This window comes from Lemur catta, chromosome 5, assembly GCF_020740605.2.
Source record: "Lemur catta isolate mLemCat1 chromosome 5, mLemCat1.pri, whole genome shotgun sequence".
NCBI classification, from domain to species: Eukaryota; Metazoa; Chordata; class Mammalia; order Primates; family Lemuridae; genus Lemur; species Lemur catta.
The window spans coordinates 66,217,654-66,229,469 of record NC_059132.1 but is presented as its reverse complement, the minus strand read 5'-3'; the positions used below and the strand labels follow the sequence as shown (position 1 = coordinate 66,229,469).

At 37.1% G+C, this 11,816-nt stretch overlaps 1 protein-coding gene across 1 annotated transcript; it reads left to right on the top strand.

Moving 5' to 3' along the window:
- The first annotated feature begins 3,971 nt into the window (after window positions 1-3,971).
- Window positions 3,972-7,801, top strand: NPY5R (neuropeptide Y receptor Y5). Its single transcript, XM_045552060.1, has 2 exons — window positions 3,972-3,994; window positions 6,268-7,801. The coding sequence occupies exon 2, from the start codon at window positions 6,277-6,279 to the stop codon at window positions 7,615-7,617; it is 1,341 nt and encodes a 446-aa protein (XP_045408016.1). The 5' UTR covers window positions 3,972-3,994; window positions 6,268-6,276; the 3' UTR covers window positions 7,618-7,801.
- Window positions 7,802-11,816: the final 4,015 nt, after the last annotated feature.

Genomic DNA, 11,816 nt, shown 5'->3' with positions numbered 1-11,816 from the left:
CGGCGCGGGCTGCGAGTCTGCGCGGGGCCCTAGGAGCCCGCACCCCTGTCTGGGGCCCCAGGGGGTTGTCGGGGCTCCCAAGAGGGCAGGGTGGGGAAGCCGAAGGAGGCGCGGCTGGAAAAATGGGGGTTAGTTGGCGGAACAGGCGATCATCGGGCGTGAAGGGACAGCGGGAAGGTACCGGGCTGAATTCTTTCGTGCCGCTCAGGTCCCTCCGGTCCCCAACTCACCCGGGGTGGAACAGGCACGAGCCGAACCCCCACGGAGAGTGTCCGGGATCCGCGCTGGAGCCTCGTCGGGAGCGGGGAGAAGGGGGATGGACAAAGCGCTGCCCGCGGCCGGACGAGCCCGGGGACCTGCAGCCCGCGCGGTGGCCGGGTCAGGGCTCTGCCCCAGAGGGTCTCAGGTGAGGCCCCGGCGCGCTCGCGGGGCGCCAGCCAGGCCGTCCAGTGTCGCGCAGTCCTGCCGCTGACTCGACACCGGGAGGCGGCTGCGCTCCTAGGTTTGCGCTCCTGTTTGCAAGGTGGCCTCAAATGACAGATGCCAGCAATAACATACATCCATAGAACTCGAATTCCAGAAACTGGAATTCTTGTTCTCAAGTTTACAAACCTTTAGTTTATCTTTTAAAGGAACTGAGACATTTTGTTGGCCCAAAGCCGAAAAGATTTTGCCACATAGACCATGGAAATAGCCTAAGGCTCATTCAGCAGAATTTTGCAGCCCGAATGCAATTGTAGATTTCAGATTTCTCAAGGGAAGGGAAACTCTTGGTTGGAACTGAGAAGGGAAGGTGGTGCATGCCTGTGTTTGTCAGCTAAACAGAGCTGTGTTTATCTTTCCAATTCAAGTTTTACCCGATTCTGGCTTTAAGAATAAATTGTGGGAATATTTGGGAACAAATCTTGCCATTGTTCCAGGATCATTATAATTGATAATTTATCGTTGCTAGAGAAAAGAATTACATGTATTTTATTCTTTTGTGTGATTGGCACCTTTTGTTAGAAAAGTGATGTACATTTTCATAAGGCAGGAAATTATCCTAACAAAGAAACCTTGTTTAAATATATATATCAGTCTCTCAGTATCCTTTGAGTTCCCTGCAGTTCATTATTCTTTTTAAGAACTATTTACTGTCTTAAAATACTTAAAGCCTATTCAGAAGATTTCATTTGTCTAGGTGTCAGATATACACCAATTTATAAGAAAATTCCAATAAACCTTTACAGACACATTGCTTTATTAGAGTTGCCACAATTTAATGAAGACCTTTTCTTTTTTCACTTTTTACTCAGAGAATTAAAGTTCATTATCTCAGCCTTGAAATTTGATGGTGGGAGAGACAATTACATACGAAATAAAAGAACAAATATAGTAATTAGGTCCAACAAAGGTTTCTCACAGTCCATATCAGATTTCTTGTCAAATAGTATTTCATTTTTAAGACATTCTTTCTTTGGCTATATTTCATAATTTCTATAGTAATCTGAGTTGAAGTAAGCTTCACATGTCATGACTTTTATTATGTATAAAATATTCATGTTGCATAAAATGGTACAGCGTTCATAGTAGCACTTGCTGAAAAACAGAGAACTATTAAGCATTTACATTTCCAGTGTAGGTTTGCTTATTGTGTTTTTCAGGAAAAAGGAAGTGAAGGGGGTAAGTTTAAGGAAAGAAATTTTTCATGCTTTTTTTTTTTCATTTTAGAGTTGTTATTCTACCTTAAATTTTCAACTTTAAAACAGAAGACCTAAATCTTATTAGACAAGATTCTCCTAATGTTTAAACTATTTGCTGGCTACAAGGAGGTACTTTAAAAAAAAAAAACAAAACTGCTTAACATGTCCACTTCCCCTTCTCCATTTGCAGTATCCACTGTTTAGTTGTGAGAAGAAACTATTCATTTGAGCAAAGATTCACAAAATGTTCATTTTGTGCAGAGTACCATATTAGATGTCGTGTGTGTGTGTGTGTGTGTGTGTGTGTGTTTGTGTGGTGGGGCTAGAGGGAGAGCAGGAAAACATTGACTACAGTCACAGCAAAATAAAATGAATAAATGAATTTTGAATGAATGAATAAATACTAGGAGAGAGAATAAAAATATAGTTTACTAATCGATTTATCAATAGCTACGTAAGTATCCATTATATTCAGCAACAGTGCAAGTGTCCATGCTATAGAGAAAGAGTATATCATTGGCAATTAGGAGAATGCCATTCATTCATTCATTCATTATCCATTTAAGGCCTTTTATATCTCAGTCTGCAGTTACTCACTGTATGACCTCGAATTAATCCCTCATAGAATATTCCTTGCATAGTACCTTGTATTATATTAGTCATCTTTATGTCATCAGAGTAGAGCAGAGCACCTAGCATATTATATGTTCAATAAATACTTATTGAATGAATAAAGGAAGGAACAACTAATCTTTGTTAGCTATTTATATGAAAGGAGCCTGTCTTTTAAAATTGTATGTAAATTATTTGCCTTCTTAAAATACTCACATAATTTAGGGAATGAAAGAAATGTCCTCAGTTTTTCTCTTGTGTCCAATGAATACTCAGGATGGCATTTCCTTCATCTGCTTGCTAAGGAGACAGTGGTTTTCTTAATTTAATGAATTCAATATTTATGTGCACATATTTAAAATAGAAAAGTTTTAGTAACAAACTGCAGACGTACTTCTTTTCATTTAAATAAAAATATATGTTGTAAATATTTTTTTGCAATTTTAGGTTCATGTTTCTTACGTGATAGCCTTTATCAATGAAGATATCCAATTAAAAATTTTAAAGTGCTAAACTGTCATTATCTATGTAAGTATCTTCTCATTTAATTTTACGGCCATTTAAAGCTTCTCTAATTTCAGTGGTTCCCTATATATGGGTATGTAAACATGCACATACACACATAAGCATGTACACATACACATATGGTCCAAGTCTGTCCTGAATTTGCTCACATTCCCAGGATGATTCATTTCTGTTATTCTGAAGTGCATCAGCACTTCCATGAAAATAATTAAGACTTTCACGTTATTTCCATTAGAATCTAATAGAGAGATATGGACACATACATTGGAGAAAATCTGAATGTTAGACTCAAAACCACATTTTTTCTATCACTACAAATTGTGCTGCATTTCCTCTTTCTTCAAGAAGTTTTGGACAGCAATTTTACTCTAGATAAGTGTCATCCACAGTTAAGTATCCTAAGAAAGCACAGAGCCATTATAAAAGGAGCTAATTTCTCTCTTGTTCTTGCATTGGTAGTAGAAAAAAAGGCAATTAGTAACCACTGACCTACCACAAAGTTAGGAGAAAAGGATTGATTCAAGAAAGTGAGTCAAAAAAACAACTAAGCAGGATTACAGTTACAAATGGCCTATACACATTATTGGTATAAATAGGATCATGAACAAGCTAGATCCAGCCAGGTGGTTATCAGAACTCAGGAAATTAGGCAGAAACATCAGTCAAAGCTGCTTTGATTAGAAGCTCACTGACCTATACAGGGTAGCTGCTGGGAAGCTATTTACTGGTAATATGACGAATAAGATGATTCAGTAGGCCATGTGAGTCACTTGAGTACCAGTTATTCTTTTTCACTTGAGGCAATATCAAGATAAATTTTTGTTGTTGTTGTTGTTGTTGTTTTTGTTTGTTTGTTTTTTGAGACAGAGTCTTGCTCTGTTGCCAAGGCTAGAGTGCTATGGCATCGGTCCTAGCTCACAACAACCTCAAACTCCTGGGCTCAAGTGACCCTCCTGCCTCAGCCTCTCGAGTAGCTGGGACTACAGGAGCTCACCACCATGCTCGGCTAATTTTTTGTTTCTATTTTTAGTTGGCTGGCTAATTTTTTCTATTTTTAGTAGAGACGGGGGTCTCACTCTTGCTCCGGCTGGTCTTGAACTCCTGACTTCAAGCTATCCTCCTGCCTCAGCCTCCCAGAGTGCTAGGATTACAGGCGTGAGTCCACGCCCGGCAAGGTAAATTGTTGGTTAGGGTCTAAGAATGAATGAATATGATCCTGAGCTTTTGAATTAATTTATGTTTAAAGGGATTTAATTAGCTTCCAGAAAGTAATTCAGTCTACATAGAATCAGTTGTAGAAGTTCTGGGAAGCTTTCAACTCTTCTTACAGCACAGTGATGACTATATCATCCTTTTTGAAATGTGCTGTGTATAAAACTGAAGTTAAACTTATTTATAATGAATGTATGTACACAATAGGATTTCCTATTTGGAAATTTATTGGACCAGGACCTATAAGTTCCTTATATATTCAAGATAATAGTGTTTACTATTAATTTAAATATACATGTATTTTATAGCTTTGAGTATAAGTATTCAATTATATATCTAGAAATAAGTAGAAAATATATATTGATACAAGTGCTTTTTTTAGCTCCATATATATCAAGATCTCTGTAACAATGTGTATTCATCAGAATTAATTAACGATTGCTGTCTTGAGTTTTCTGTAGAAAATATCTTGTTAAAAAAACATGAAAGTGCTTATTTTTTCAAAGAGAAGGAGGGGTTCCTTTGCCTCTTATTGGTATGTTATAAGCCAGTGGTCCCCATCCTTTTTGGCACCAGGGACTGATTTCATGGAAGATGATTTTTCCACGGACTGGGGGAGGGGGTGGTTTCCGAATGATTCAAGCACATTACATTTATTGTAATGTACATCAAACTTCTCTGCTAATGGTAATCTGTATTTGCAGCTGCTCCCCAGTGCTAGCATCTCCACCTCAGCTCCACCTCAGATCAGCAGGCATTAGAGTCTCATAGGGAGCGTGCAACCTACATCCCTCACATGCGCAGTTTATAGCAGGCTTCGTGCTCCTATAAGAATCTACGGATCACCTGTCACCAGTCTGACTGGAGGCAGAGCTCAGGTGGTTATGCAAGTGATGGGGAGTGGCTGTAAATGCAGATGAAGCTTGGCGCCCACTGCTCACCCCCTGCTGTGCAGCCTGGTTCCTAACAGGCCAGGGACTGGTACCTGTTTGTGTTCTGGGGGGGTTGATACTGCAGTTATAGGCAACTTAGTGCTTCATCAGGCAGTACCATCAAATCTCTAATATGTAGAGGTAAATAAGTAGTGGTATTGTGGTGTGCCATTAATTTCATTTGAAATGAAAAAAAACTTATTAGGAGATGTATTAGTATCACTTCCACATTTAATTTTAAGATACAATGTTTTCCTTAAACAATATAAATTCATTAACTGTTTTTTTAGCTGAAACATATATACAATTGATTAATTAAAAAATAAACAGGTGAATTTTATCTTTAAAAACACCAACAGCACTGCTGGTCATTCAGTGTTTGTCCTAATCCATGATAATCTGGCACATCTCACAGGACTGAGAACTGATCATGGAATGATTTTGTCATCAGTTTGTGTCTATATAATCAACACTACAGCTTGATAGACATCTATTGAGTGCCTAGTATATACACCTATGTCCTGGCATAGTGTTCCTTAACTTGAGGAGCTTAGATTTTGAACACTGTATGAACTAGATAATATTTAGTTTACTAAGTTTTTGTTCAAATTTTGTATTCTCTCATAAATATTTATGTAACAGCTGCAGTGAAGTTACTATGGCATGTACAGTGATGGATACCACTGTGAGTAAGAGACAGTTTCTCCTTTTCCATTGCTAATAAATAAGGTACATAGGTAGGCAATATAATTTCAATGAAGCAGATCGTGACTTGTAGCATCAGACAACTATAAACAAGGACTTATGGGAGTTCTGAAGAGAGGGTCACATCCAGTTGAGTTGACCAGGGGACACTTCAGGACAGGTGACTTTTAAGTTTGCCTTGTTTCAAGTAGGAATGAAAGGAATTCTTAAGGTAAGTTTATGTGACTACACTATGTACCAGGTACCTTGACTAGAAAATAATATTAATGAGCTATTATAAATTATGTATCTTGATGTTCTCATCTACATTTGCCTTTTCCTTTCTTTACATTATTTATCCACCCCAGAAATTTGAAAAATAAGATCTACTACTTTAACACAAGCTAATACAACATAGAAGTTATAGAATTAAACTTACTGTAATTGTTGTTGGCTGATATTTGCACTGTACTTGGAACCAATTAAAGACCTCATGAACTTTCTTAGATGATTAAAAAGGTAATAGGAACAAATTGTAAAATTTAGGTTCCCTCTGAATAGATTAAAGTGGTCATGTAATTTTTTCACATTGCTAACAAATGTCTTTTTATCTCAAGCAGGACTATAATATGGATTTAGAGCTCAAGGAGTATTATAACAAGACACTTTCTGCAGATAATGATACTGCTGCCACTCGGAATTCTGATTTTCCAGTCTGGGATGACTATAAAAGCAGTGTAGATGACTTACAGTATTTTCTGATTGGACTCTATACATTTGTAAGTCTTCTTGGTTTTATGGGGAATCTACTTATTTTAATGGCTCTCATGAAAAAGCGTAATCAGAAGACTACAGTAAACTTCCTCATAGGAAATCTGGCCTTTTCTGATATCTTGGTTGTGCTGTTTTGCTCACCTTTCACATTGACCTCTGTCTTGCTGGATCAGTGGATGTTTGGCAAAGTCATGTGCCATGTTATGCCTTTCCTTCAATGTGTGTCAGTTTTGGTTTCCACTTTAATTTTAATATCAATTGCCATTGTCAGGTATCATATGATAAAACATCCTATATCTAATAATTTAACAGCAAACCATGGCTACTTTCTGATAGCTACTGTCTGGACACTAGGTTTTGCAATTTGTTCTCCCCTTCCGGTGTTTCACAGTCTTGTGGAACTTCAGGAAACATTTGGCTCAGCGTTGCTGAGCAGCAGGTATTTATGTGTTGAATCATGGCCATCTGATTCATACAGAATTGCCTTTACTATCTCTTTATTGCTGGTTCAGTATATTTTGCCCTTAGTTTGTCTAACTGTAAGTCACACCAGTGTCTGCAGGAGTGTAAGCTGTGGATTGTCCAACAAAGAAAACAGACTTGAAGAAAATGAGATGATCAACTTAACTCTCCATCCATCCAAAAAAGGTGGACCTCAGGTGAATCTCTCCAGCAGCCATAAATGGACTTATTCATTCATCAGAAAGCACAGAAGAAGATACAGCAAGAAGACAGCATGTGTATTACCTGCTCCAGCAAGACCTGCTCAAGAAAACCTTTCTAGAACACTTCCAGAAAACTTTGGGTCTGGGAGAAGTCAACTCTCTTCATCCAGTAAGTTCATACCAGGGGTCCCCATTTGCTTTGAGATGAAACCTGAAGAAAACTCAGATGCTCGTGAAATGAGAGTAAAACGTTCTGTTACAAGAATAAAAAAGAGATCTCGAAGTGTTTTCTACAGACTGACCATATTGATATTAGTGTTTGCTGTTAGTTGGATGCCACTACACCTTTTCCATGTGGTAACTGACTTTAATGATAACCTTATTTCAAACAGGCACTTCAAGTTGGTGTATTGCATTTGTCATTTGTTAGGCATGACGTCCTGTTGTCTTAATCCAATTCTCTATGGATTTCTTAATAATGGAATTAAAGCTGATTTAATGTCCCTTATACACTGTATTCATATGTCATAGTTCTCACTGTTTACCAAGAAAAGAAAAAATGTTGGAGTCATCTAAGATATATTCGTGATAACTATGTCTGTATAATAAATATAAATGTTAATATATGAAATTTAATTTATGTGAAAGAGTTCAGGATTTGAATGTCAGTTCATAATATATGGAAGATAATTTTAATAATATTTATTTAGTTGTACAGTCAGTGTCAATTCAATCTGTAACTTTATTTTTAAAAGTAGTATTATCTTCTATTTCATGTTGTCTTGTAAAAAATGAATTGTATTTTTTGCTTAAAATAAAAGTTATATTTAACCAAGTCAGTATTTTTTTCCAGAAATATAACAATAAGAAAAATATTTTCTTCAGGAATATTTAATTTCAAATTTAAGGAATTTCTATTATCTATCTGTCTTCATTTCTACTCCACAGGCTTCTTAATTTTTCTATTTTGAAAATACAGAAAGCATTTATTATGCCCAGAAAATCATAACTAAATGACAGCGGTATGCCCAAATTGTGATTATAATTTAACATTGAGTACAGTTTTGAAATTTCTATAGGAAAATGCCTATCTCCTATTATTGAGAATTGGGCAAATTGTCAATGTAACTTCACTCTCCTAGTAATACACAATTAATTTACCAAATAAGAATAGGTCTTAAATAATTTCTACACTTACACCACAATATTAAACTGTAAATCATACAGGGCCTGCAGGAGTATAAGCTGCCTATTATCCAACAAAGAATACAGACTGGAAGAAAATGAGATGATCAAGTTAATTCTTCATCCAGCCAAAAAGAGTGTGCCTCGCATGAAACTTTCCAGCAGCCATAAATGGAGTTATTAAACACTACCAAATAAAGGTTATTTTCATATACACCTTTTATAAAACATGAAGTGTAACTGGTATCTGTATTTCTAGTTATTAAATAATTTGACAGAATATTAAAATGTTCACACATAATAAAGTAAATTTTTTTGGCCACAATATAGAATGATTAATATACTTTATGCTATTTCAATACTAAAGTCTCATATGCTATCTTACTAAATTGTGGTCAGTCTTTCTCAATTATTACAACTTTTTGTTTGTTTTAGCCAGTTTTTGAAAGAACTAATAAGGCCCTGAAAACAATTGAGCATTTTCACATATGGCTCAGATGTGCAAAATATCATTCCTATAACTGATTTAAACATTGCCCTGCATTGATTCCTGTTCATAATAAGGGAAAACAACAAAACAAACAAAAAGCCTTTAAGTTTGCAAGTATTTAACCTGGTAAATATTTAATCCATAAAAGTCTAAAATGTTTATGGGGCTTGCTTTCTGCCCTCTCCCTCCTGCTACACAAAGGAAGCGGTTGTGAGCTCATGCCCTAAGGAAAATATGTGCACAAAGTGCCCCCTGCTGGCTCCTGTGAACTCCCATTGAGACGTAATGATCTTTCCTGGTCTCCATGTTACATCAGCCTCTGCCTCTGCTGTATAATGTATGGTCTATTCTTAACAAGGTTAAGAACAGAGAGCCCAGCCCCAGAATCCCCCACCCCTGCTAACTGCAGGACTTACCCTCACATTGACTTAAAGTCTCATTGATTGGGGCTCAGTCTCGTGCTCAAACCTCCAATTTGTCCCAAGCTTAGGTTGTCTACTCTGTGAAATCTTGCTATGTAGTCAATGACATTGCCTCTTGCCAACTCTGGGAACTATTGGGGAACTTTGCATTCATCACAGCAGGAACTTATGAAACTCTACTCCACACTAGGTCGCAAAGAATTGAGACAGGAAGCTTGGGTTTACTCAAGCCTTCTCTCTGCCCAGACACTATCTACTCTGTTGTGTCTACCTCAGGTTGATACAATAAGGCTCTCTTTCTCAGTCCTTTTTTATTGTTTTTGAATCAGGGTCTCACTCTGTTACCCAGGCTGGAGTGCTGTGGCATGATCATAATTTACTGCGACTTCTAACTCCTCGGCTAAAGGGATCCTCCTGCCTCAGCCTCCTAAGTAGCTGGGACTACAGGTGTACACCACCATGCCCAGCTATATTTTTAAAACATTTTTCATAGAGACAGGGTCTCACTTGCCCACACTGGTCTCAAACTACTGGCCTCAAGCAATCCTCCCATCTTGGCCTCCCAAACTGCTGGGATTATAGGTGTCAGCCACCTGCCCCCCTCTCATTCATTTTTTAGACCTTTAGATACAAATATGGTCACAAGCTCCCTCAGGTTTTAGCTCTCCTCTAATCTGTCTGGTGCCATATGAGTGTCCTTCCCAAGTTTTTATATTATAGCAGATGGAAAAAGTGAAAAAAAACTTGGCTAACTTTTGCTTTTCCCTTTTTTCCCCTCTCCTTTTTATTCTAAGGGCTTCTCCTTCTCCCTTTGCCCTGCTCTATGGCTTATATAGTAAAACTATCTTCAGAACATCAAGGTTTGCTTTTGGAAAGGGAAGCTTTTGTGATTAAAACCTTTTTCATCTTTCCCTTCCTCTTTGTTTCACCATGGACAAAATAAAAATTATAAAAAAAAGAAGAAAGAAAAAAAGAAGTGTGAGCTGAAGACTGACCTCTCATTGAAAAGCAATAGGCATTTGCACTTTCACTAGGGCCATCAATTTCAAGGTTCAATGTTAGTGGCTGAAGTGTGAAAAAAAACTCACTGATAAGGGCCAATATAAATGCATAAGGAGATATTTTATCCTGTCAGAGTAACTTACAATTGCAAATGTACAATAACTGTCAAACTTCACAGATTTTATGGCTGTTGATAGATGAGTTTAGTTAAGCTGGATAAACTAATTTGGGGCTCTTAAACTATTGAACTCAAAGGAAGCAATTTATCTTCCCTAACCAGAAATGAGTGAATGTTCTTAATAATAGGAAGTTGAGAAGTTTGGATGCGTTGGTGGATAGAAGTCATTAAGATTGGGATTATTGGTTTTAGAAGATTATTATGAATAATAATTTCTTCCATGGAGATTTGCTTAGTGACAAACAATTTATGTTCATTCAACTCTCCGTTGCTCAAGGGCTGATTACCCAACTTTTTTCTATTCTTTCCTGGTGTCTGACTTGATTACTTGTTCAATACCACCTTCAGAAAAGCATGGCTAGGAGAAATAAATGGAGATGAAATTATAAACAGTCAATCTCATTACTTTTTCACAATTATTTAAAAATAATTCAGGAAGAGATGCTAAATTGAGTTTTAATGGTTATTTAAATTATTCTGCTAGCTATGTTGACCATTACTTTGAATAATAAAACACTAGATGGAACAAAAGTAAAAAAAGAAAGCTGAAGAAAGCACAGAGAATAACTAAAATAATTAAATGATGAATAAATGAATATGAGGATTATTTTAGTCAACAGATATTTATTGAATATCTACTGTGTACCAGGAACTCTTCTGGGTGCTTGGGATATATTAGGGAACAAAACAAACCAAAAAGATCCCTGCTCATTTGGTGTTTTCTTTCTGGGAGGTGAGGAGTCAGTGGCAGGAGGTGAATGAGCAATAATCAATTAGAACAATGAAAAGTGAGTTATGTAGTAATGATGCAGTGTACAGATACATGTGTTGTCTCCTAAGGCTGCTATTAAAAAGTACTACAAGCTGGGTGGCTTAAAACAACAGAAATTTATTGTCTCACAGTTCCAAAACTAGAAGTCTGAAATCAATGTGTCCACAAGGTCACGTTCCATCTGAAACCTGCAAATTAGATACCTGTAGATTAGATACATTCTCAAAATATTTAAAAGCAAGAACATTTTAGTAGTAGATATTCAGGAGAATAATTTAGGAAATAACTTTTTTAGGTGGTATGATGGCCAGAGTCTTACATTACTCTCAAATTCACCATAGAAGCGTTTTTGATGATAGTGATACAAGGATACCAAGATATTACAATTACACTCTTGTACATTATCCATGAATATTCTTGTTTCTAGTAGTCCATCCTAAATACAGGTCCCAGGGGTTCAGATGTCATCATGGAACCACTTTGATTAGACAGTTGGGAGGTATATGACCTGAGTCTTACTTCCCATGCTGATCTCCCATGAGCCTCTCTGAGAGCCCACTTTGTATGGGATGTGGGGTGAACCACAATGGCACCCACTTTTGTCCCTGGGAGATCTGGAATCCCTCGCTATCTACCTAACAAATCAATCAGCAAACTTTTATGGGGAAAGGGGCTTTGTTA

Bases quoted from the DNA above. Each gene is read 5' to 3' on its own strand.
- NPY5R (XM_045552060.1), top strand. From the start codon at position 6,277: ATGGATTTAGAGCTCAAGGAGTATTATAACAAGACACTTTCTGCAGAT.